The 25,322-nt window shown below is 38.2% G+C and overlaps 9 protein-coding genes across 9 annotated transcripts; 4 read left to right on the top strand and 5 right to left on the bottom strand.

Annotated features, from left to right (window-relative positions):
• Nucleotides 1-107: 107 nt before the first annotated feature.
• On the bottom strand, nt 108-1,954 carry MELLADRAFT_101624 (uncharacterized protein; the record flags this gene model as incomplete). Its single annotated transcript, XM_007404183.1, is given in 9 exon segments — nt 108-208; nt 294-399; nt 419-439; nt 491-587; nt 669-916; nt 993-1,066; nt 1,150-1,528; nt 1,602-1,846; nt 1,921-1,954. The coding sequence occupies 9 exon segments, from the start codon at nt 1,952-1,954 to the stop codon at nt 108-110; spliced, it is 1,305 nt and encodes a 434-aa protein (XP_007404245.1).
• Nucleotides 1,955-8,086: 6,132 nt separating this feature from the next.
• On the bottom strand, nt 8,087-10,377 carry MELLADRAFT_88961 (uncharacterized protein; the record flags this gene model as incomplete). Its single annotated transcript, XM_007404182.1, has 10 exons — nt 8,087-8,103; nt 8,182-8,260; nt 8,348-8,447; nt 8,541-8,782; nt 8,855-8,869; nt 8,970-9,020; nt 9,102-9,270; nt 9,342-9,904; nt 9,979-10,238; nt 10,308-10,377. The coding sequence occupies 10 exons, from the start codon at nt 10,375-10,377 to the stop codon at nt 8,087-8,089; spliced, it is 1,566 nt and encodes a 521-aa protein (XP_007404244.1).
• Nucleotides 10,378-11,097: 720 nt separating this feature from the next.
• On the bottom strand, nt 11,098-12,575 carry MELLADRAFT_115021 (uncharacterized protein; the record flags this gene model as incomplete). The annotated part of the gene is made up of 4 exons (XM_007404181.1): nt 11,098-11,455; nt 11,554-11,876; nt 11,956-12,190; nt 12,268-12,575. The coding sequence occupies 4 exons, from the start codon at nt 12,300-12,302 to the stop codon at nt 11,287-11,289; spliced, it is 762 nt and encodes a 253-aa protein (XP_007404243.1).
• An 896-nt stretch (nt 12,576-13,471) lies between these two features.
• On the top strand, nt 13,472-14,420 carry MELLADRAFT_32802 (uncharacterized protein; the record flags this gene model as incomplete). Its single annotated transcript, XM_007404782.1, has 7 exons — nt 13,472-13,573; nt 13,650-13,760; nt 13,836-13,868; nt 13,952-14,008; nt 14,088-14,121; nt 14,201-14,263; nt 14,353-14,420. The coding sequence occupies 7 exons, from the start codon at nt 13,472-13,474 to the stop codon at nt 14,418-14,420; spliced, it is 468 nt and encodes a 155-aa protein (XP_007404844.1).
• Nucleotides 14,421-15,641: 1,221 nt separating this feature from the next.
• MELLADRAFT_101620 (uncharacterized protein) lies at nt 15,642-17,161 on the top strand (the record flags this gene model as incomplete). The annotated part of the gene is made up of 4 exons (XM_007404783.1): nt 15,642-15,675; nt 16,473-16,718; nt 16,798-16,974; nt 17,142-17,161. 4 exons carry the CDS (start codon nt 15,642-15,644, stop codon nt 17,159-17,161), a joined length of 477 nt encoding a protein of 158 aa, XP_007404845.1.
• Nucleotides 17,162-18,035: 874 nt separating this feature from the next.
• MELLADRAFT_115020 (uncharacterized protein) lies at nt 18,036-19,278 on the bottom strand (the record flags this gene model as incomplete). Its single annotated transcript, XM_007404180.1, has 2 exons — nt 18,036-18,331; nt 18,413-19,278. The coding sequence occupies 2 exons, from the start codon at nt 19,008-19,010 to the stop codon at nt 18,036-18,038; spliced, it is 894 nt and encodes a 297-aa protein (XP_007404242.1).
• An 826-nt stretch (nt 19,279-20,104) lies between these two features.
• On the top strand, nt 20,105-20,708 carry MELLADRAFT_101618 (uncharacterized protein; the record flags this gene model as incomplete). The annotated part of the gene is made up of 3 exons (XM_007404784.1): nt 20,105-20,152; nt 20,255-20,377; nt 20,466-20,708. The coding sequence occupies 3 exons, from the start codon at nt 20,105-20,107 to the stop codon at nt 20,706-20,708; spliced, it is 414 nt and encodes a 137-aa protein (XP_007404846.1).
• Nucleotides 20,709-21,162: 454 nt separating this feature from the next.
• On the top strand, nt 21,163-22,258 carry MELLADRAFT_101617 (uncharacterized protein; the record flags this gene model as incomplete). The annotated part of the gene is made up of 8 exons (XM_007404785.1): nt 21,163-21,220; nt 21,320-21,421; nt 21,497-21,522; nt 21,593-21,650; nt 21,738-21,780; nt 21,844-21,877; nt 21,946-22,071; nt 22,169-22,258. The coding sequence occupies 8 exons, from the start codon at nt 21,163-21,165 to the stop codon at nt 22,256-22,258; spliced, it is 537 nt and encodes a 178-aa protein (XP_007404847.1).
• An 839-nt stretch (nt 22,259-23,097) lies between these two features.
• MELLADRAFT_76448 (uncharacterized protein) lies at nt 23,098-24,991 on the bottom strand (the record flags this gene model as incomplete). Its single annotated transcript, XM_007404179.1, has 5 exons — nt 23,098-23,670; nt 23,745-24,020; nt 24,078-24,407; nt 24,492-24,634; nt 24,702-24,991. 5 exons carry the CDS (start codon nt 24,989-24,991, stop codon nt 23,279-23,281), a joined length of 1,431 nt encoding a protein of 476 aa, XP_007404241.1.
• Between the last annotated feature and the right edge of the window lie 331 nt (nt 24,992-25,322).

Raw genomic sequence — 25,322 nt, 5'->3', positions numbered from 1 at the left:
TGTATTCTAGATCACCTATTTTGTTTAATTACATTGATGTGATGATAAAGATATCTGTACAAATTAAGCTCAAAGCATTTGAAAAGATAATTGAATGTACAAAATGTCTAATTTATCTTTTTCTTTTCATTCTTGATAACTTGAGTTTCAAGTTCAATGATTTTTCCCGACAGAAGTCGACGAAGAAGTGCATCACCCATTCCAGTAGCTTTGATAAAAAGAATTCCACCAAAAAAGGTTTCAGTCAATATGAATTGCAAAATTTTTCAATTTGATTTGTTCCATGAACATACCAGGTGTTAGAATCCCTCCAGATTTAGCAAGAGGTGGTAGTTGGTCATAAGATTTGATGACTGTTACTGCACATTCTGCAATACACATTGATGTCCAACCATATCCCTGTTCAAACCAAACATACCACATCATCAACATCTGAAGACTAGACTGAAATATAAAAAAAGATGGATGATAGTAACTTGAATGAACTTACTGGGTCTTTATTTCCACTCATTTTCACTCTAACTTGTACATCATCATCTGGTGAATGAGCAATGGTGATCAACTTAAACCAACCAGCTTCTCTTTCTCTAATCACATTAATCACATCCAATAACCAAAAAAAATCAGATCAAACAAACCTCAAAAAACAAGTTTCAATCAAGACTTACTTTTCTGAAGGACCTTCACCACTCTGATGACCAACTCTTTTGACTAAATATCTTATTTGAGGAAGAAGAAAAATGATTACAAGAATTCTACAAACTAAAGTTAATAGAAAAGCTGTAATTATTCCTGGTGTGATTAAATATTCTTCGTAAGTAAATTGAGGTCCATATTTTGTATGATTTGGTACGTATTCTTCTGCGGATTCTAGTAGACCCCATGTTCTGCGTATAATCGCTCCATTATGCGGAGCCTATGATTAAAAAATCTCATGAGTTTTCGAGTCTTTGGAATTATAATTTTTTAGGTGAAAGATCTGTTCTACTGACCATGACGAAGAATCCACCCACAAGGGAATCTTCACGAGTAATCCAATCTCCAGTTCCCTTTTGAATACCCTCAACTACAATAATTCAAAAACGAATCAGACTTAGTCAAGAAGGACCGCCAAACACGATTCTTTCAACAAAAAGAACGCATACATACTTGGACTCAAAAGATAACAATCCATAACCTTTCTCAATGCAGGAATTCCACCATCAAACATACCCAATAAACTAGCCGTAGTACCAAAACTAGCCGAACCAGATTTAAGTTCAACACCAGAAGTAACTCTACCAACACTCATCTCTTGTCCAATGATCTCTTTTAATTCTTTGGATGCAATCATTGTATTCAAATCACTTGGAACTGAATCCCAACCACAACTTGGAATTATGATCGATTGTGTTTGTCGAGCTTTTTTGTTTAGAATTGAGATTTGGTTTGATACCCATAATGGTTCACCTGTCAAATCAAAGTAATGTGTTCCAGTTTCTGCACATGCTGAAATTAGTGCATCACCGTATAATGCATATGGTCCAACCTAAGTCAAGAATTCAATATTAGGTCGGTAATCAAGATATATGACAATCAGGAAAGAATATCTCAAGACTCACCAATGTAATAACGGCTTTGGTTTGTTTACACATATTAACTAAACCATCAGCATCGAATGAATCGACCACAAAGGTCGGTAAAGAAGAAGGTAAATCTAATTCAGATTTCACTTTCTCAAGTTTTTCCTTCGATCGACCACCTATACCGATTTTGAGCGTCTCATCTGAAGAACCATTGTGATCTAAATATTGGGTTTTGAAGTAAGTGCAAACCAGTTTGCCAGTATAACCGGTTGCACCATACACTAGTAAAAATTGATCACGTATTTAAGTAACTGCAACCCTCAAGGAAACATATAGAGAAGCCAGAGGAACTAACCAATGATGTCAATTGTTTGATCAGCGTGAGGCATCTTTGCTGTTATTGATCGAGTTAGCAAACCAAAATGTGAACTTGCAAATGATAAGGAAGTTGTTGCGGGGTAAACAGTTTGACTGGACCTTGACACCAGTTTGATCGCCTTCAAATATTCTACTCAGAGAAGATCTGCAGTCATTCCGTTTGATATCATAATCATCTTGATCATCATCCGATGGGAAATTAATCGTCATCCTCACTTCTACTAAAATCTGACCTCAGAGGCCAATCCATTTTCTGAGGTGATTGGACATAATCACATGGCGTGATTGCTTCAGAGGTAGAGATCTTGCGTAGATGCGCTCACAGCCGTTTCTCAATTTTTTACAGACCCCAAAGACTTCGAAAGTCACCTTGAATAAAAATAGTCTCACGCCTGATCCCATCTTTACCAAATGATGGGTTGGTCATCAAGATCTCAACCTTTTTCCTGTGTTTTGGGTCATTTATATGTTATCATATGCAATGTCTTTGTTCATATCCAAACTCTCTATTTATTCAAATGCTTACAAAGACTCAAACACGCGTGTACAAGGTGATAAGTTTTGCCGCTTTACAATCATAAGGTGACAAAACGGATTCCGATCACGAGACGTCGATGTTTTTTGTCTGTCCAATCAACATCAGGTCTTGGTGGTCGGTTAATCGAGGTGAGGAGTGATGTTTCAAATTCCAATGTCTTGAATCTTCACAAAGGTTAACATCACGATTCACACAGGAAAAAAGATGTGATTTTCCGGTGGGAAACCCCATTGTATTTAACACGGACTCAGTCGATGAGCTAAAATGTAATATTTTGGCCTTATTTCTGCATGATCACTGTGTTTTGGTTCAGAAACTGCTTTAAATGTAGTTAGTCTTCCCACAGGAAAATGTCTCTTTGTTTCCCGTGTCAAGATTGCCCCAATGGGCAAACCAGAGTCTCTGCACATCCAGGGGTTTTTACAACCCTTGGCTTGACATTATATCTTCCAGGGATCAGGATTGTGTTTCCATCCGAATCCAAGATTCCATCCAAATTGACATGCTCCTGGAATTCAGTAAATATCAAAAACAAGTCAACAGGCACCTTGTTCAGTCATGGATATCAGGAGGGAATTAATATATGATACTTAAAATGGTGGTACAACAGAACCGCCAGTTTGAGAGCGAATACTTAATCTGCCCGTGAACAGTGAGGGAAGAGGTACAGTGACACGGTAGTTTGTTTCAAACGAAAGTTGAATAGTTTTTTGTTTTTTAAGAGAGATCTGCTAAAACGCTAGACGACCCCGGAGGGCCTGAGCGAATTGCAGTGAGAGATAAAAAAGCTCCGAGACCCGAGGGGCGGTCTATCACTACAATAAGAATAACCACGCTACAACAATGGGCGGGATGGTGGGAAACAAAAAACTAGCTGAGAAATACGACGGTAAGACTAATAGTGTTTGGCGGATAATAGTATGATGAATACAAACGGATGTAAAATCAGATGGTAAAAGGGAAGAGAACACGAATAGCTGAAAACCAGATTTGAGAACTATAAAGATCAAGGTTTCTTGAAAACCGTTACAATGTGCTCTTTACCAATACGTCATAGTAACAATGTAAAGTGAAAGAAACTAATAAGCCAATTTCTGGATTACACAAACGAAACCTATCCCATCACCTATTCCCCTATGTTACAGCGCTTCAAGAATCCTTCGGTTTTTTTTAACGCATGAAAACGAAATAAATGTCCAAAACCCTCGCTAAAACCCTCGGTGAAACTGATTTTGTACTAGAATCTGTCAAATTTGAACTGTCCAAATGAGCTTTTTCCGAGTTTTGTCCAAAACTTTGAAAAAAAGACCACCAAATAAACCGAAGGATTCTTGAAGCGCTGTAAAACGCGTTCCAACTTCAATTTATGTTGTGGGTGCGTGCTTTTACAAAGGGGCGCACCCAGGCACAAAAAAGCTTAAGGGCGCATGCACCACTGGGGCGCTTCAGGCGCGCCCTTTTCCAATAACAAGTAGAATAAAAAGCAAAATAATCTTCTACACCAGCAGTATCAGAGTGCCAACAGATACATAGTTACCAACAAAAAATTCTAGTCTATGATTAACTTAACAAAGTCCCTCGTGCGGAGGTTTAACATAACAAGTGATGCCCAAGGCACACATCTTTTATAAAAGATTCTTTGAAGTGACAGCAGCTTGGAGCAAGGAATACTGTTGGACAAATATCTCCATATTACCATTAGGGGATACAAAGTTAAAACTGGGATTTTTTTTCCAGTTTCCCAGTTTTTGTTTTTGGCTGTGTTTGGAACTTTCCCACGTTCTCCCAGTTTCCCAGTTTGTGTTTTTGGCTGTATTTGGGAAACTGGGAAACTGGGAAAAAACTCCCAGTTTTAACTTTGTATCCCCTAAATGATCTGATTCCCAGGCACAACTTTTTTGCACTTTTTTGTGCCACACCCACAACATGACAGTGATTATCTCCATGGGCCGGCCATAATCTATTGTTGGTACTCTTAGATCTGTGATGCCTAATCATGATAATCTGGTAATCATCAAAAAGAAGGAAGGAGGGGACAGAGAAGAAGCATCATTACATATCACTGACACATCTGCATGCCATTCCTAGGTGGCAAGTCATTCAACCAGAAAAAACAGACACAAAAGTTTGATGAGGCTATTGGTGTTGAAAAAAGCACAATGACCAGAGTCAAATCCGCAAATTTCATGACTCATAGTGGTTGATGTATCATTTTTAACTGGTCCATGCCATGTAGCTGCCCACACGTGACCTCATCACTCTGACTGGCCAAATCCCAGTTCAGTACTCTCTGTACACATACACCACAAAGACACTTGGATACATTTAGGATGTCCTCTTGCATAGGGCAAGATATCCTGACACAGTCTCCTGCAAGGCGTCCAACAGATATCCCCCTCAGAGACCATCACAGAGTGTTCCAAGATGTGCTTGGACTGACAACACCGCCATGGCATCCAAAGGCTGAAGTGAGGATGTCCAACCTCTGGGTCATCTCAATGATGTCCCAACTTGGGATGCCAGCCTAATGTATCAATGTAGGACGGTCAGGACATCATCCTGCAAAAGAGTGTCTTCATGAATCTGATACAAGACTGGATACCCTACACAATATGCAAAGTGCTGACCCAGTGGATGTGGGGTTGCAGTCATGCCACACAAAACACAAGGGGGGTTTGCACCTTGCAAGAGCGGGGGTTGTTGTGGGGTCAGCGCAACCCCACACCCGCAGCATCACCTCTTTGCATGTAGTGAGCTAGTGGTCAAGGCAGCACTCTAGCATGTGTCTCAGCTAATACTGAGGTCCCAGGTTTGAATCATGATGTAGTTGCTTTCTGTTCTGACTTGTAACTTGAACAATAGTGATAAGACCAAAGTGAAAATAGATTGAAAATCAGGGTAAGGCAGTGTTCGTCTTGAAAGACAATTTGAAACCCTGAATGTGGATTTAAACATCCTTCACTGTCTAGACCTTATAAATCTGTATGGAATTGGACCTTAGGAGGCATCTGCCAGCAGCAATTCCAAAGACCTGTGGCAGCCAATTAGCAGCTAACAACTCATTTAAGACAAGTCCCAAATTCTTGCAGGGGTTTTCTAAGCTTTGCAACCATAGTGAACTGGAGAGGGACTTGTGACTTATCAACTGGTTGTGCTGTGTGAGCTTGAAATCAACTGGCCCTGATCCTCTACAGTCTTAAGACTAAGGGCCCATTTGGCTGGTTTTCCAAAAATTTGTTACACAAAAACAATTTTTCAATCTGCCCCTTTTTCAAGGGGCAGATTGAAAAACTTGAGATTTGGCTTTTTTGTTTACCAAACAGTCGACCAAATAGGTCAACAAAAGATTGAAATGGAGGGGCAAATGAGGGCAAAAACTCTTTTTGGTCTCACAAACAGCCTCAGGGCTGTTTTTCAAAATTGAAGACTTTTTGGATCAAAAACAGTTTTTGGTGTTGATCAAAAACCATTGCCAAATGCTGGTCTTTGTGGCTTTGGTGGAGTATTTGGCCAAAAACTGCATTTGGTTCCAGCCAAACATGGCCTAAACAAGTAAATCTAGCATGATACACAAGAAATGTTGAATTAGGCCATGGTTTCATTGAGTTGACAATACAAGAAGTTGGGTGAGTGGTCAATCCAATCTAGATGCTAGGAGAGTCCCTGGTCCAGGAATACAGTACAAGATTCACATTTCCCAAGTCGGCAACCTACCCTATCACTGGAATATACCCCGGCAAAAGTACCACAAGGCTGTGTTTCAGGTACATAACAGTACCACAACCACAACCCAACAAGGAGAAACCCCCAAGGAGAAACCCACCAGGCACTCTTTTACTCAGGTACAATGCCTTGTGTTGCTCCATATCCCTATTACTTGACATTGACTTACAATACATGCTTGTAGAAACACACTGGCTCAACACTGTGTTGGAGATATATACATTTATTCATATTTCTTTATTTCATAATGACTGTTATAATTACACATGTCTTGTTACGTCTTACTTAAGTATTATCTCCTTTTTCATACACACAAGATTTAACCTAACCATAACTTGTAACACTGCTTTATATTCTATGATCAGATTGTTCAGAAAGCTTTTCTTTATTCATTAAGCTTTATTCATACAAAACCAAATACCTCATCACTATCCTATCACTTCAGCATCCGCCTATTGATATCCTTTAGACTGAGTATTTGTTTTGTTTGTTTTCTGATCAGGTATGATAGTATTCAGATCTTTGTTTTCATTCTTGCTTCATATGTTTAACATGATTAGCAATTCATTAAGCTTTATTCATACAAAACCAAATACCTCATCACTATCCTATCACTTCAGCGTCCGCCTATTGATATCCTTTAGACTGAGTATTTGTTTGTTTGTTTTCTGATCAGGGATTTGATCCCTTACACTGTTACAAGTTTTTCATTCTTTTATCCCCATTGAAGCAAAGGCACAACTTACAACATGTTTCTGTGCTGGTCAATACACCAGGTTGTTTTTCTTCAAAGACACACCCATCCACCTCACCTCAAAGAGAAGCACATTGATCACAAGAAGATTGATTAATTAACATAATTTGAAATGAACTGGTAAGGTCCACACTTAACTTCCTGGACCGCAGTGTGCATGATGGATTCTCATTCATCTTTGATCACAAGATCTTTGGGACTTAACTCAAGTTCCACAAAGCTTACTGGTAATAAAGCTTTCTATTCAGACAATCTGCATGACTTATGCAGGGTATGTCAAGCAATTCCAAGAATGGAGGGTGGAGTACCCATATGCAAGACTCAAATATCCAAAGATCAGAAGCTCTTCTTGACCCTAATGATCATGAACTAGACGAAAATTTACATATACAATTGTCATGACTGATTTCATTTTGAAGACATAGAAAGTCATAATGTTGTGGATGAGCCCCAAGCTCAAGAAAAGCCATGTGACCTTTAAAGCATTTGTTGAACAAATTTTTGTCACATTGTTCTTTCAAAAATATGATCATCTTTACTTGAAATATCTTTTCAAAGTCCCAGTTAGGTCCAAGGTTCTATCACAGCCTTGATTGCCGCGCGCCTCACATAAAGGATTTTGTAAGCGGACACAACTCTTTGTCAACCTTGCGCCCACCATCTGACTTTCCATGCAAGAATGAATAATTAAAAAGTCCATGAATCTGCTTTCCCTCTTCTGATTCCTGTCTCATACACATTTTTTTGTTTCAAACCTTTCAAGACTTCTTTCTGGAATACACAAAATCAATTTCTCACCATAAACCCTCTCAAACATGATCATCCCCATCAAATCACAATCACATTTAACAAACATTTTAAAAACTGCAGATTGACCTTTAAACTAAATTTAGAGTTTTTGTGATAAAACAATATACCAAAAAAAAGAAAAGAAAAGGAAAGAAGAAGCAAAGAAAAAAACAGAAAAAAATATATATGGAAATGAATAAGAAAACACCCTGGTATCTATACAAACAAACAGAGGAAGAAACAAAAAAAATTCTTCAGAAAAGTCGATTGAAAAAAAAATCTCTTATTCTTCTCTTTATATCTCTCTTAAAACCTTATATCCCTTGAGTCGAGATCAACTCATAATTTGAATGTAGCTAAGAAAAAAAGGCAAAGTGTGAAATAAGTTTTCAAAAAGATTCACACAAAATGATTATGAAAGAAGAAGACTAAACTGTTCCAAACTACTCTTCCATCTTGATAATCCTTTGCAGTTTCTTCCAACATAATCTCATTTCGTTTATGTACATAAACCTATTATCAACCCACCAGAAAGCAAAAAGATCATTCAATCAATACTGAGTCTGATGGAAAATAAGTGTGAGATGGGGAGCTTCTTACCGTCTTATCTGTGACTTTTTGTCTCAAGGCTGCAATCGTAGCAGGTTCAATAGGTTCTTCCAACAACCCAGATAATTCCTCAACAGCTTGTTCAAGATCACTACAAAAACCAAAGAGCCCATCGAATCAAAAAACCGCATATCTCTTCAATCCCAAGTAAATCAAAAAAAGAAAAACTCGGAAAAGAAATTACCGTTGATTATCTTCAAAAAGAGCAGTAAAATTATTTTTCTCAAGATAAAATGCCATAGCATAAGTCCATTTAAGAGTAGTTCTACAAACCGATAAAGTTTCAACTGCTCTTTCTAAGAATTGTACTTCAATCCAACTTAAATTTGAAAAATCTTGAATCTCTTCCATCTTTCTTTCTGTTTTCGCATGTAATTCTTTATCTAATTTTAATGATTGTTCATGATTCGCAAATCGATTATAATACTACGATAAAAAGGTATATCATTAGGAATTTGGTTCAGTAAAAAGGTTTGGATAGATGAAAAAAAGACTTACATGGTAAATATCGTTCTAAAGATGCTCTTGATTTCGATTGTTGATCTTTTCCTGCATCTGCTCTTTCTTCATATCGATTACAACTATACCAAGCCGTACCATGATCCGACCACACTCCTTGACAAACCCTACAAAACTCATATTTACACTTCTTACAAGTCATATGCTACACATCAACACCAAACGAAAACGCACAAGTCAGTCTTTAATCTTCTGAAAATCAGACAACTTAGAAAACCAAACTTACATTACAACCACCATTCTTTTCGATTGTTGAATGACATTTCGCACATTCTTTCGTATGAGCTGAGATCCAATTAGCTGTCTCACTATCATCCGCACATTTCTTATGCCACATCTTAACCACTGGACAAATACACGGTTGATGATCTGGTAAACTACAACCAAAACAAAACCTACTCAAAAAAAAGCATCAGAAAACCCGAAATGAAAGATCTACCGAGTCTGAATCAAGAAAACTGCTCACCTATATCCACAATCACAAGTGACACTCGGAACTACGGCATCCAAACTTTTCTTTGAAACATGACATTCAATCGCATACACACAATTCGGAGCAGGACAAAACTTTAATGAAGCACTATCTTCCACAAATGTCCGATTCAATAAAGTTTGAAACCTTTCTAATAGAGAAGTATACTCATAATGATCTTGACCTATAGATTTGAGTAGGTTGATAATCGTATTCTCATCTACAATTTGTTTACAACCTGTTTCCATACACTCAATCGTTCTAGCTTCTCCTTCTCGGATTTTACCAATCACGTAATGTGCATAACAGTCTTCGCAAAACTCGTGACGAACTGAAGTTGGTTTAGAGCTAGAGGTTGTAGAGGATGATTGGAGTGGTGGACATGTTGGTAAATAGACTGTAGCTTGATCTGGTGAATCATTGTAACATATCTGGCAAACAAAAGCTGGGGTCGAACGAGTGGTCCTTCGTTTGGTGGATTTAGATGATGAATCTGGTGAGTTCTGTAAATGAGGTTGATAAATTCCGGCATCGGTGAAAACCTTCTCAGGCGAATCCTATTAAAGAAAGAAGTTGCATAATCTTCAGCTGACAGTCGAACTTATAGAACCAAAGCAATGAAATAACTGACCATATATTTGTCCATGAGTAAATCTTTGTTCCAACCAAAGTAACGAAGTACCAAAGCAGCATCTTTAGGTTCGATACCAATGATACCAGCAACGTGTTTGATTTCTTCGTGTTGACGAAAGGTCAATTCATCTTCATCTAATACTTTGAAATCTACTTCATATAACTTCTTATTGGATTGAGGGTTTGAAGACACTAAATTGAAATCTGAACCTTCTTCTTCTTCGTTTGAGGAAAGGTTATTAGAATCTAGATCGATGACTATTGTAAAGTATGATTGAAGGTTAGTGAAAGCGTGATTTGGAAGAAGGTATAAGCGAGATCAGTTACCATCGTCATCATCATCGTAACCTCCCGTGCTATCGTACTCCATATCAATATCGCTGTTATCGTCAGACATGATGTTAGATTGTGAAGAGGTAAGATATACTTTCGGTAAACTGATATGATAGAGAAGATGAGATGAATGGTTTAGATAAAGAAGAGAGAAGTAAGAAGTTCTTGAGTAGGTTCGGTAATCAAGGTAAACTGGTAAAGAGGATATGGAAATCAAAAAGACCAGAGTCAGGAATCCGAATCAGGAGATAAGAATGTGAGATTGAGTTAATGAACTTTAAGAAACCAAGAAGACTACAAGGAAGCCAATCGTCATTTACCTTAAGTCTTCGATGATATCCAGCTTATATATCAGCAAAACCACATTATTCATAACTACACTTTCTCCAAACTGCACTTCAACAATACTGCATTCATCATCTCATTCAAATTCATCTCTCGCAGCACGAGCAGCTCATGAGTCATGAATCATGATCCAAGTGCAGATTCAAATTCATATTCCGTTGTCTAGTCTTATCAACATAGGATCATACATGGTAGACCAGATCATAACTCAAGCTAACACTTCATCTCACAACCGTTTCCGTCTTCCGAGACCTATATTCTCAAAGCTTAGTTTCAACGGTTTTCTTTTGTCTAAGCATCACAAGCATTTTACAAAAGGCGCACTTCAGACATTATCAGGAAAAAAATGCTTCTTTTCTCTTCTGTCTCTATTTTCTTTCTTTCATCTCTTTGGTTGATTTTGATTTGTTTTATAGGTTTGTCTCGAATTTCAAAATATCAAGAAAAAAATGCATAGTATTATAAAAAAACAGACAATTTATATGATGCTTTAAGTTTACATCCTATAAACAAAACCTAAGCATTTTAATACAAGAGATTCGATTATCCAGCTCTGCTTATGTACAGAATGCAAAAGTATTTTTTACAAAATGAAAGTGTTGTTTATTTTTTTGTTTATTTTTGAGACTTAAAATTCAATAAAAGATTGATGAATGAATTTTTCGGGTACAGTACTTGGTATTGATCTTCTTTCTTTTGAAGTTAAATTCGAATTAGAAAAATGATCATAAATTATAATAACTTTTTGACCAAATTCTTCATTGATTGATTTACTGGCCATGAATTCGAAAATAATACTACAAGAAAAAAGAAAACCAAAATCAAAAAAATTAGCCTAAGTCTTGGAGGTTTTTTGGGGGGATTCTTTATTGAAGAAAAATGAGAAATTGCTTACCTTGAAGATGAAAAGATTGAAAATGTCCAAATGCATATCAAGAATGATTTTACACACCAAAGTGTAATATAAAGAAATGGATTCGAAATCACAGGTTGATGAGATTGTAAATCATAATAATTATCAATGGTTGTACTATTACTATTACTAGGAAGATCAAAAAATAGATTGGTGTGAATGGTTGTTGGACCTTTAGTAAAGCTTAAGATTGAATAACCTATATTTGATCCTAAAGAAAAGATTATAAACACTACTGAAAACACAAGATTTAATGAATGAACTCTTTTGAATGGAAAAAATATTAAATAAATCGAATTGATAATCTAAAACAGAATAAAATAAAAAATCAATGTAAGTATGATACCAGAAAGAAAAGAAAGATGGAGAAGGAGTTTGACTTACGGTGATTATTGAAGTTAAAGTTGTGATTACAACTAAAGCTAATGAAATACTAATCAAATCATCAAAACTATAATCTTCTGTTACGTCTTGTGCTCCTGCTCCTTGTGATCCTACTGGTAATGAATTCGAATGCTTTGTTTTATTTAAATTTTGTAATGTTAAAATTGTAAAAATATTCAAAATGAAAACTGATATAGAAACAAGAATGATGGATAAGTTCAAGAAAATCCTTGTTCTAACAAAGCACAAAGATTTATTCGATTTGGTTAGCGTTTTTATTGAGGATCCTTTCAGTTAAGGTTCTTGACTTACTTGAATTTCATTGGTCTTTTAATTCCTTCGCCCATTATTATGATCAATTGGTTATTTTGTAGACAAGTGAGATCGGGGTTTGGAAAATTTGAGCAATAAAATCTTAAAGGAAACAAGATTAAAGAAAGAAGATGAAGTCCTGTTCTAGCAGGAGAAGTTCAAGAGAGAGAGAAAACCGCCCGGGGTGATCGGAATTAAAAATGCCAAAGAAGTGTATGTATGATAAGATTAACTTTGAAGTGAGATTCAAAAAGGAAGAACCAAGATCGATATGTATCCAGTTTTGTTGGTTTTGATTTGGTTTGAAGAATATATAGCTGTAGGTGAGTTGATTTGATATGATATGATATGATTTCTAAGTCTAAATATCTTTTGAGATCTCCTTTCCCTTTCGTTTCTGAAGATCTTTCATTTTCGTCAATAAATGTGAGAAATAAAATTTGTATGTAGATATTCACAATGTCTCCATTCGTTAAACAAAATCTCACGAGAAATTTGTATTTACTTGTTAGTCCCATCTCCAACAAAACATATCACACTAAAATGAAGTCATGGCAACATCATAGCAATCTCACAAGATACCATTTAAAAGGAGTTGACTTAAAACAGCGTCAAAACTAATTGAGGTTAAAGTAAAGCATATATACATATTTACAGCCAAACTTCACCTTAGTTACAACATAGTACGTTCGATTTCCTTCGCAACTTCTGTCTAAGAAGACTCATTGGCAGATTCTTTCTTTTCGATCTTCTTGAATATTTCGCTTTTTCGGGCGTGCCGTTAAAAGACCAACACTTATTGCACAAACTATATACGCTAAATCAGGTGCGGTAAATGCCGAACGTGCGAATAACCAACCTGGAGAATTGATCATTAAGCTCGGAATTACACTCGGGGACCCGAGCCCGCGGAGATGAGGGCTACAAAAGCTCCGGCCAAGTGGGCCCCGACTGGGAGATGTGTCAGGCAGGCCTGTGCCAGGGCCGGGTCACAGCCCTGACTTCACTCAAGCATAAGCATATGGCTCTAAACAGGCTCTTTACTTTGCCACCATCGCTGTTTTGGCCGGCAACACCTCAACAAGTTTCAACTTCGAACCTTTACAGTCAATTCGACCAAACTTGCTGATTTATACTCACTTTAAATTTCGAATCAAACGGAAAGCCCAATATAAATCAATCACTCAATTGAAAGCATCAAGAAATGTCATATTTTCTACCTCATTTACCTTCTGGTTGGCATGTAGATCAAGCGATTTTAGCAGAAGAAAATCGAGTAGTGATCATTCGATTTGGTCATGATTGGGTAAGCTCTTTATGTTCAATTTCTGATATTTTTAAAGGAAATCAATTTGATTTCGTTCGGTTTGTAATAAGAATAGGATTCAGAATGTATGAGGATGGATGAAACTCTTTATGGTATATCAGAAAAAGTTAAAAACTTTGCTATGATTTATTTAGTTGATATTACCAAAGTACCTGATTTTACAAAAGTCAGTCTCTTCGATTTCCCTGCTTAGAAATTCTGTTTATAGTCAAAGTTACTGAAATAAGTCTCTCGATTGTAGATGTATGAATTGTATGATCCTTGTACTGTTATGGTAAGTGACTCTCGGGTTTTTGGATTGTGAAGATTCCAACATCATTCATCAACATACTTATTCATGTTTTTTTTGAATCAAAGTTTTTCTACAGAAATAAGCATATTATGATCGATTTAGGTACAGGAAACAACAACAAGGTATGAAAGGCCCAAGATTCTGGTATGGGAAAGAACGGTCATCAAAGTACTCATCATCAAACTTATTTTTTCATCATAGATAAATTGGGCTATGGACGACAAGCAAGAGGCAAGTTCAAATTATCAAAAATTCAAGATCTCGTATCTATTTCTCCGAAGCTGATCTACAAAATTTCATTTTTTAGCTTATAGATATAGTTGAGACAATTTATCGTGGTGCAAGTAAAGGAAGAGGTCTGGTAGTCAGCCCTAAAGGTTCGTCCTTTATAAACTTCTCATACTTATCCACTCGCTTCATTTCGCATCCTGATGTCCGACCTGCTTTCTTGCACTCTTGATCATAGATTACTCAACCCGTTACAAGTATTGTAAGTCTAGTCAGACTTCCCATCTTTCTTCGTCTTGTTTATAATTTCCTTTCGCTATCAGACTCCATACTGACCATGATCATTTCTCACAATGAACATCGAACATGTTATCTTTTACAGAGCCGCCTCCTTTCAAGATCAATTTGGTGTCTCTTACATTCATCCTGTTATACTTTTCCTTGTACGCAAACCCAAATCAATATACCCTCATTGTAAAACTACTTTTGCTAGGAGTTTCATTCATATTCATCTTTATTCCCATTGAGCTTTTTCAGGTGAGATTTTGGTCCATGGATTATGCTAAATGTCCGATGAGTTTCAACATCTCATAAGCACTTGAGGCAGTCATCTCGTGTTTTCGATATAAGGAGCAGCTTTTGCAATGCTTATAAAGTCTTTTGGTAACGATGTATACACTTCGTAGTGAAAATGTGAGCCAGATCGAGCTATGCCTTCGCTCCCTCGTGCTGCTTATGTGTATGAAGACCTAGGCTAACACGCAGATATCAACTTAGTGCTAAAATTAACCCTTCCTATCTTTTGATCACAATAAAGTTTTGCTTCTGGATTTTTGGGGGCTCAAACCTCTGTAGCTTTCTCTGCTCCTGGCTATGTTTGGGATCCATTAACTTATACTAAAGTTGCCGGCATGACACAATAATTGGGTTTTCCGCACTGACACAAAGCAGAAAAGACACCTTGAGCCCCCCTTGCACTACTGCACAGACAAAGTGAGCAAAACTGGCTGTTTGATGTGATCACCAACTTTAAATCCTGATGAGTTTTTTTAGAAACACCGGTAAAAATCTTCATCTTTCAATGCACCTGTGTTTTAATGCTACACTTATAAATTCTTCAGTGGAACAGTTGATGAGGACCACCTGGCATTGAACTTGGGCTGTATTAAGGACATCTTATCAAAGATGCCACTTGAATTAATCAAGATGTAGTGAGGTTTTGTAAGAAAAACCATGTGTTTGATATGATCATCTATCAGATTGAACAGACAACTCCTTGTGGCCATCTGCAGTCTACTATTGATGCAGGTAAGCTCTATATAGGCAGGATATTGTTATTTCATTTTCATAGGCTTTGCAGCCACATTTTTGGTCAATATGCGCAAGCCCCTGCAAAAACAAATTTCAAATTAATTGTCCAATTGACCCTTGTGTGCTTACGTCCCAAGTTGTCTGTATCAGAACTAGTCAGCTAAAATATCATTACCTCTTGGCACAATGATTTTGTATATTGGAGCATTGATTATCATGTCACAGCCAAAGAGTCTGTTGATCATTGACAGTACACCTGAAGAATCTGAGTGCGAGATCAGTCTGATCGAAGAAGTGGATTTCGCATGAAACGTTGAAAAGGTCACTATGGCACCTACGAACTGGAGACATAGACTTCAAGAATGATGATAGATACCATCTTGAGCTTCGATCGTCCAGTAAAAAACTTACAACCCATGTCGAGGCCATAGACTCGTCGTACTCGGTCGCTAACAATCAGAATCAGGATTCCGCTTCGCTTGGGTTTACTTTGAATACCAGTTGTAGAGCCACAAAGGGTTCGTCACTTACTTGGGTCTTGGATCTCCTTATCTATTCTCGTGGCCGAATCGCGTGGACCTTGCGGCTCTCCTAAGCTCCAGTGTAACGTTTCTTCGAAGAAGTCATTACCTCAGTTACATGGTTCAATTGATGATGTAAGTTACTATTGATTTCTCTTATTTGTCTTCTCTGAAACCATCATACTTCACCTCTAATCTGTTCTGTGAATAATCCTTGCCGCCAAAAACGTCGCTGGTCGAATTATTTGGAATTTTGATTCCATTTTTTGTCTTTCAAATATAAAGGCCAACCATTAAGATATGCTTACGATCCAATTTATAGTTCCATGCTTTTACTGCTTTATACTCATTTGCAACATTCGTGCCACACCTCTTCCTAACCATGTATCTGGAGATCAACAGGACAGTCCATTCATAGTGTCCCAATTGTCTGGTGAGTTAAATTTTATATCCTCTGTAAACAAAGCTTAAATAACTCTTGATCAAATTGAGTAAAACTTACTAAAACTTCTGATTAATTTTATAGAAGAACATGAAACGACGGTTCTTGAAAAACGAGAAGAAAGTGTTCAAACTGTAGGACCGTTCCCGATGTTGGGTGGTCCTGAGAAAGCAGGAAAAGTCTTTACTGTGACAGGATTGCGAGAAACACAAAGCGATAATGTTCTTGTGCACCCCAATAGGCTTTCTTTGTCATTCATTGATGCACAGCCCAAACTGAAACGAAGAACAGAGAGAATAGATACGGATGAAATTGACGGCGGACGACAAGGTATGTATGAGCTTCAGTCTTCATATCACTTACAATTGAAATCAGAGATTGATAAGTGGCTACACCTTTATTTAAATAGGGGTCAGAAGCAATGCTTCGCCTCAACGAGTTTTAAACCTCTTGCCAACCTCTTCAGAATCGACCAGCGTAAATTCAGTTGAAATTGACAAGAAGTTGGTATCATCCACAAAGACTAAAGACATGCTCTCAAACCTAATTACCAATGAATCAAACACTCATTCTACCAGAGATTCTAGTGAGTACTTTTTGTCTTGATCATTTCGCGTAAATCATCTAATCTGATTTTGTGCGTTTTTGGTGATCAATAAGCTGAAGCTTACCAAGAATCCATCATGTACAGATCCAGAATAATTATATCTCGCTAGAAAAACTAATTCTGATATCATCTATCTTGTCAAATAGTTGGACGCAATCCAAATTGATTTTATTTTGCTCTGACAGTCACAAGCGGAGGATTAAGTGACTTTGTCTTTTTTGTTGTGTATATAATATATTCATGGAGTGGATTTTTCTCTGGGCAGTCGTTTCAAAATTCAATATCAAGTCAAAAAGGCCATAATATTTGTGTAAATAATCAATAAGCCCTTTTTGAAATTGAGCTCATTCATTTTGGTATTAGGTGTCTCCAGATGATTGTGTACCTCGAAATCGATCTTTCCCCTTGGTTTCTGGAGAAAAATGGTTAGAAGTTGAGATTGATCTTGATTTCTTCATTGCCTAAACTTGTGAATCACCAGGCCTTGTCAAGATCACTCTCCATGAATCAATTCAAGCAAGATAATCAAATGAACATCTCTGGCACAAGATAATCTTGATACACTTCACCACTCCATCTTTATCTATACTACTGGTTGTAGTGAAGATGGAATGGATTTGTTTGTGGATGTTCTGGTTGAGGTGGTAGGCTCAAGGGGAGTCTGATTGGGTCTGATAACCATTCAAATAGCGTCCCAGAGATGCATCCCGTGGTTCTGATAAACAACCACAAGAAGAGAATGTGACACCGGTGGAAAAAAACACACCAAACACCTACTCTTAGTCATAGTGAAGAAAGATACAAAATCAGAACAGCAAAACTTAACTCCTCTTTCAGAATAAGAATTGATCCAATCTGAATTTCCACACCATTTTTATGAGGTCAAAAACATTAGATACGATGAATCAGATAAGTATACTCAATATATCACTACAAGTCGTAATCTCATGTTAAATTAGTCCTCAAATTAAATAAAACTTTTGATTAGGTTTGTTGCCAGTCCCTTCATCCTCTGTCTTGGTGAAACTTGATCGAGATAGTTAAGTAGCCGGTGCAGTAGATTGACTTCTGTTAACTTGAGGATCTATTGGCTGGCTAGACTGAGCATTTTGAGCGCCAAGTTTTCTCCTCTCGCGTCTTTTGTTGACATGCGAAGACTTCGTTTGTGTGGGTTGTGTAGCCGAAATAGTAAGTTGACTCATTCTACCCTGTAGGCTAGTTGATTGACCTGCTTGATCATCTTGTGATTCAATCTCGGCTTTTATCGGCACCTTCTTAGCTTTGCCTTTGCTATGTTTCGGGTGCGTGCGTGGAATATTGATGTTGATTGCCTTATCTGCGCAGACGAAAGATCCAAGAGGTTGCCGTTGATAAAATTTCAAAATTGAATGGTGGGAAATGGTAGTGGAACACTCACCTAGCATAGCTAACAGAACAGTTTGACTTCCAGTCTGATTGTTCACATCTCCAATGTAGCCAATGAATCCTGTATCGGTGTACCTTTCAAATATGACCGATGATTCATGTTTGACCGCTCCAGTCACAGTATATATCTGACAATGCTCGGAGACTTTGGTGATGTTTAAAGCTTTTACGTTATAATTGGTGTCCAAGGGAATCTTGAAAACGTTTTTGAAAATCTTGTTGATCTTGAAATCTTGTCTCGTGTAGGCTCCAAGCTCCCATGTAAGACCAAGATGTTTTTGAAAGATCCATTTGGTTGTCGGGAATGGTAAGAAACTCGCAAAGTTGAAACACATGATCACAGTTCCACCTTGTTTGGCGAATGTCGAGACTTTCTTGATCACCATAGAATGCTCCTTGTCACAAATCTCGCCATGGACTAGAAGGACCACTTTAGGCTTAGGATGCGCATCGAGGGATGCAAGAGATTCGTCTATGGTCTTTGCTTCTTGAACCTCGTACAGAGACTCGATCTGATCATGGAAATCTTGATACATATCATGGTGAAAGGAATACCAATCTGTTGGATGAATCATCAAGATATCCGTCATGGTTGAACTGTGATGAGGGGTATAATTGCCGTTGAAAATGAGTATCAAGGAAAACAGAGGTCGTTATCTGATTTGAGGCTCAGTTCGATCAACTATGAATCGAAGCTGAGACTATCGAAGAGCAGGCAATCTACCTAGAAAGATTAAAGATGATATATGTAAACGGTTTAGGATTTGGTAAGGAAAAGTAAAAAGTGGTTACGTTCGTAAAGAAAGGAACTCGACTATAAATAGTGAATTTAGACTCAAGCAAGATTACTTAATCATGAAGTGGTAAAGAACCAAGACGCGTATAAAAAATCAAATGATGTCATTTGATGTCCATATGTAAGCCATCACGGGCAACATCTTGAGGACTCTAAATAAGGTTAACCCCAAGGCATCAAATATGCAAATCCTTGGACCAAGTCAAAGGTTTCCCTCCGAGCCTCGAGGTATCAGTATGCAAGGGTATGCACCAAGATATTCACTCGGATCAAAACCTGGCAAGGATCTCTGTCCAACTTGCAAGGTCTGATTCTTCAATCCGAGATCTTGGCAGACGCATTGCATATTATCAGACCAAACTAAATTCAACATCTCACACAGAAATTGGACAAACTGTTTGCTCTTTGCAGGGGAAGTATAAATTCATTAGTAGGGTGGAATCAAAGATCCAAGGCTTTCTGAATTAATAGATACCAGACCCGGCTGAGCTGCATTGTTAAATATGAATAGACGACATGTTACACGCATTGAGCAACACCAGAGTCAATGTTTTGATGAAGGATGTTTATCAGCAATGTTATTGAACATGGACCTCAGTTTGTTGCCATTCATGTCTATTCTTTCTCCTCATTTCTTTCTTAGATTCAAGTTTGTCTCCCTCTTGCCTGGACAACGTGATACCTTTGATCATAAACATAATCATAAACCTGAAGTACTAACAGTGTACCAAAAAATCAAATATACTGTCAATTTTAGTGTGGGGTGGTCAATTAAAAAAGGAAGACAGTGTACCATTGAGAGAAGATGAGATAGGTTTGAGTTAGTGTCAAGGGATGTCATGCATACTGCAGTCTTCAGTTCTCTCCTCACTCATTATTTGATGGAAAATGCCACATTTCAACCTGCCTTACCCTGACCGTGATCGAGAAAGGAAGGTGTGTACTTTGGTAAACCTAATCACAATCCTGTGATTGGTGTCCAAGTTTTCAAATGATGGTTGCAAGAGAAGCAATGAACACATTTCATAAACTCCCTAGGATAACAACCAAAGATATGGGACTGGGGTTGTCAAAGTACACACATTCTTTGTCACAATCACACTCAGTCTGCAGGCATCTAAACTTAAACCCGGTTGGATTTCTGAACTTCGGATAGAAGAGGTCAGCAGACTTGAGGATGTTCAATTTTGAAAACAAAAAAACCCACATCTTGGCTTGATGTGATAACTTTGGTATCCGGATGTGGTAGGTTGGGAGCTGGGCAGAGGGGATCTCATCAGAGGTGGAGTTACCGTTCCCTCAGAGTCAAAGTTCAAGCTTGAAACTCTTTGATCACTCTTTAGAAAATCAGACAAAACCCCGCCCGGTTCGTCCGCCCAGCTTTCGTGTTCTTCCAAGAAATTCTAAGGGCGCAACAAACAATGAAGTGGTTGTGGCGGTTGTCCGGCTTGTGTCTTGGCAAAAATTGTTACCCACTCCACTCTGGGGGTGAAGGAGTGGCTTGTCTTCTTTGCTTATCAAAGCACAGAATTGCGAACAGACAAAAAGGACTGTGAACCACGAGAGTCGCAAGTGAATTGCAACTGAACCCATACCGGTGGCAACCTACCGAATGGATACATACTTGCATCCCTTGATGGCTTTGCCAATTTTATGATCCTGAAGTGGCGGATACGCACCCTGAAATACAGAACAGATACTTTTTACCTTGGCAAAGAAGATGAAAGCTTCAAGCGACAGTTGTCTTAAACCTTCACTTCTCCTGCGTGTCTATCTCATTTCCTGCGTTTCCTAAATCGTACGTATATATATCCTTGCACACCCTCTGTACTTTGTCGCTTTTCCCACATTTGCTTATTTTGTTTACATAGACCGACAGATCCATCTCATCATAGTTTTCTGCTGGCTTTTACCTTACAACACATCTGTTCATAACTCGAATCGCCATGCACTCCAACACCTTTCTTTCTCTGATCGCGATTTGTGTTTACCAATTCCTCACAGGTACGTTGAGCAATCTCAACACTTTGATCTGACATTCTATTCAAATCCTATCTTTATGTTTTCCAAATACTTATGCCTACTCTCGATTGAAACCACCAGGTGTCAGTTCAGCAAGTACGCCAAACCACCAATTACCAGTCGTCAACATGAGCCCTTTGAAGATCAATCTATTAGATGGACACGTGAAATGTTATAAACCAGGTATGTTTCATCCTTTGGTGCTTTCATGGAATTCAAACCACTGAACATTTAGTCCTTCTCCATAATCTTTCATAGGCAAACATCATCATGCTATGTCAGTAGTGAGTACAAGTTTGAGATCTTTCAAGTCATTCTGATGTTTTGAAATATTGATGAGCTTTGATTTCTCAGGACGACTGTCTGGGATTGACAAATAGTGCCAAGGTTGAAGAATTCAAGCCTCTACCCAGTATGTTAATCCCAACACAATCAAAATGATTTTTTTCCATAGCTGACGGATTATGATACCACTTCTTACATTGATCTCTTATCTTAGAATGGACTGTGGAGTGGGGTTACAGAGACTGCGCTCTTACCTTGTATGTCATCTTATTCACTCCTGGTTTAAGATATGCCAATACTGACTTCAACTGAACTCTTAGTGCAAACTCGGCTAAAGCAATCAGTATACCTAGGGTATGTTTCTCGTATCAAGGTCTCATTGATTAATTGATTGGTACTAATATCGGATCTTGAACAACCAGTTCACTACAAATGATGTAGTTACTCTTTTGGATATCATAAGTAGGGTGTGTCCTCTAGACGATCGCAACCTTCAATACGGAGGTCAATATACTATCACAAGTATTGCTGGAAAGAAAATATTTCCTGTGAGTTGTTTGCATTATAATGCATTAATCATGATTGCCTTTAACTGATCTTCATAACACCCATTTCGCTTTTCCTATCTGGCTTGTGTTTTTTTAGATTCAAATCAGTTTACAAAACTCTAAAGATCCACAATGTTACAGAGATGAAAGGACCACTGAATGCGATACTGTGAACAACGGTCTTTGATACTTGTGATTTCCTGTCTTCTTATTGATACTCATCAGATCAAATTATTAGGATATTCATCTTTTATATCTACTTGGGATTTATCTTCTCCTTGAATCTTCGGGCTTTTCTTTCTTCTCTTATAACGGACTTGCTTTGAGCTGCTTTTTTTGGATAGTATCTTTGTAAGACAGAACATTCTGATTTGCATTCAGAAATTCATTCGATCTTTCTTAAACAGTACTTTTTGCACACTTGAGCATGTGGTTCTACATTTTGCAGTCTCAAATGTGAGATGTTGACTTGACAATTATGGTATACAAATATCGTTCTGGAGACTTCCAGAAGGTTTTTGCCAGAACGCCAGAACCCTTCTGGTGTTCTGCAAAACTATATTTCTGTGAATAAGGTTCCACTTTGTGTCGCAGTCATGTACTCAGGATTCTGGTATTCTGGACTGCTGGGGCATTCAAACTTCCAGAACACCAGAATGCCAGATACCATTATAATTTTTCTTTCTGATGTTCTGGAAAAATCTTCTGGAAATTTCCAGAACAATATTTGTATACCATAAATGTCTCTAAATCACCTATATCGCCGAGAAATAATTTGGTACATGGACTGCCATTGTGAACCAATCTATCTTTCATAGATTGTGAATCAACCTATCTTTTGCTTATGTGATGACCAAGTTCTCTTTACGCCAACTATGACTTATTCCTCATATTACCACTCTTTTCAGGCGAGAGCATTATGGAGAAGTTGATCAGAGACGTACTCAAATCTACAGGAATGCTTTGATTTTATCCTCGAAAATCGTGCAAGTCTAGCAAAAAGACATGAACTGAAGCACAAACATAGATCGCAAATTGAACCTTTGATGAATTCAGAAATTTAAAGTGAGGATAGAGAAATACTACATGAGGTTAAATGAACCATAAATGCCGACTGTGCTTAAAGGTACATACAAATTATTTTGCTAAACTCATATCGATACTGAATACATTGTCATAAATTATACAAACACAGCCTACGAGGAATTCACCCCGCTAACAACGAACCAATCTTACCGCTTAGACAAGCGAATTTGATGCTTTGCAAATTGGCTTGTAACCATTCACTATCTTTTTGACCCTTCAACACTAACATCTGTTCCTGATCCATACCATTTGATCTTTCTCCAGACCAATAAACCATTGGATATCCAATCCTTATGACACCTAATTCCGCTCCAAGTATGAAATATCGAATTAACCATAAAATTGGATAAATGAGTGTGATGGATAATAAGAATTTTGGAAACCAACTGAGTGAGAAGACTTTTGAGAAAATATTGACAGGTCGGATTGTGATAGAAGAAGAAGTTGAATGAAAATCACAAGTAATATGGGTTGACCGTAGATTAGGAAGAGCACGAATAGTCGAATAAAGCTCTGAGTTCATTTTTGGGAGAAAAAACATTCAGGATAAGTGACGTATTGGATAGGTGAGAAAGCTTGAAACGTACCACGTCGAATAGCCTCAAGGTTCCAACCAAAACACCGCTTCTCAACCCGAAACTGTTTCAGGCGCTTAGTACTTTGACAATAAATGTCACACCATTTTCGAAGCTCTTGTTCCATCACAATCTGGTCTTGAGGATGAGGGTTATGGTGGTAATGATTCTGGTGTATGAATGTGTCAATAACACGCTGGCAGCTCGATTCAACATCAGGGCCTGTGAACTCAGGGGGTGGCCGAGGTGGAGCTCTTGAAAACGTTCCATCTGGAAACATCCAAGGAGCTACAAATACATTATGAGTACTTGTATCAAATCACGATATATGGGTTGATGACATACGAATAAAAGGTGGTAAACCACGCATTTTGATCTCTTTTGAAACTTGATCTGCCGCCCTTCTTTCTTTCCAGGATACTCCAACGGCCCGAGAACCGGCTGAGGAGTCGCACCAGCGAGTACCACCGGCTGCACGGTTGAACAGCAGTAAATCCTTTCCTTTCCAGTCTGCACGCTGGCGCCAGCAAGCACCACGAGACACTACTTCTCCGTCGTTGACGACATGAATCACGCGCACAGCTGATTCAAGATCAGACTGGGAGACTAGTGGAACAGTGAAGGAGAAATCCGTAACGGTGTCGCGACGTTCACGGGTTTTGTAAACTGTGCGACCTATTTAACGATTATGTTAGAATTGTGTTCTACATGGCAAGCCTAGAGTAAATGACTCGGAGGCTAGAGATAACACTTGCTCACCATCTTCAGTCTCAGTGAAGGTCTCAATCCTCACTTCCTCATGGGTTCCGGTCAATTTCACGAATAGTTCAGGTGGGGTAGTAGAGTGAAGCAATATAAATCGACAAAGTGCTTCACCGTCAGAGTTCAAATGTGGATCGTGACTGACAAGTTCGAAAGAGATCGATGATGAGTGACAAGCAGCAAAATCTGGTTGAGCAGGTCACTGACCTGGTGATGTTTCCAAGCGAATCGGTGCTATAAGACGCTCGATACATGGAGAATTCTGGTGGTTGGCCATCGGGTAAGGAGTCTTGGAAACCTGATTCAAGATCATCAGACGCAGTCGAATTGAGGGCATATTTCGGATGTTTTGAAGCTAGCTCGGACGTATTGGAGGCCAAGAGGTTCGATGAGCTATCAGCAAAACCGTTAGAGTCATCCAAAGCACTGTATTGTGGTGGTGCTTGGGTAAGTTGAGGTAAAAGCTTTGAAGATGTCGAAGTATGTGGTGTGTCCATGTCAAAGAGTTGAGGATGACAACATTTTCTACAAACTTGTCAAAAACTGAATGCACTGCCTGGCCCTGAACCGTGAAGCCTGTGTCCGAACTGTCGGGGCATCTCCAATACATCACCCGAGGGGCCAAAACTCTGCTTAAATCCGTGGTCCGGGAAAAATAATCATGAGAAGATTTGATCAGGAAAAACTTTCACAAATCCTCAACTTTTCGGACTTCACCCAGCCTTTTGATTTAGATGACCATGAAAAATTATCAGAGAGATAGTCCAAGTACACCCATGTGACCGGCTCCAAATTTGAACGCTGGCTAAATATGCTACCCTCCACGCT

This window comes from Melampsora larici-populina (genome assembly GCF_000204055.1).
Source record: "Melampsora larici-populina 98AG31 unplaced genomic scaffold MELLAscaffold_2, whole genome shotgun sequence".
Classification (NCBI taxonomy): Eukaryota; Fungi; Basidiomycota; class Pucciniomycetes; order Pucciniales; family Melampsoraceae; genus Melampsora; species Melampsora laricis-populina.
The sequence above is the reverse complement of the archived record's forward strand: the minus strand, read 5'-3'. Positions and strand labels throughout refer to the sequence as shown.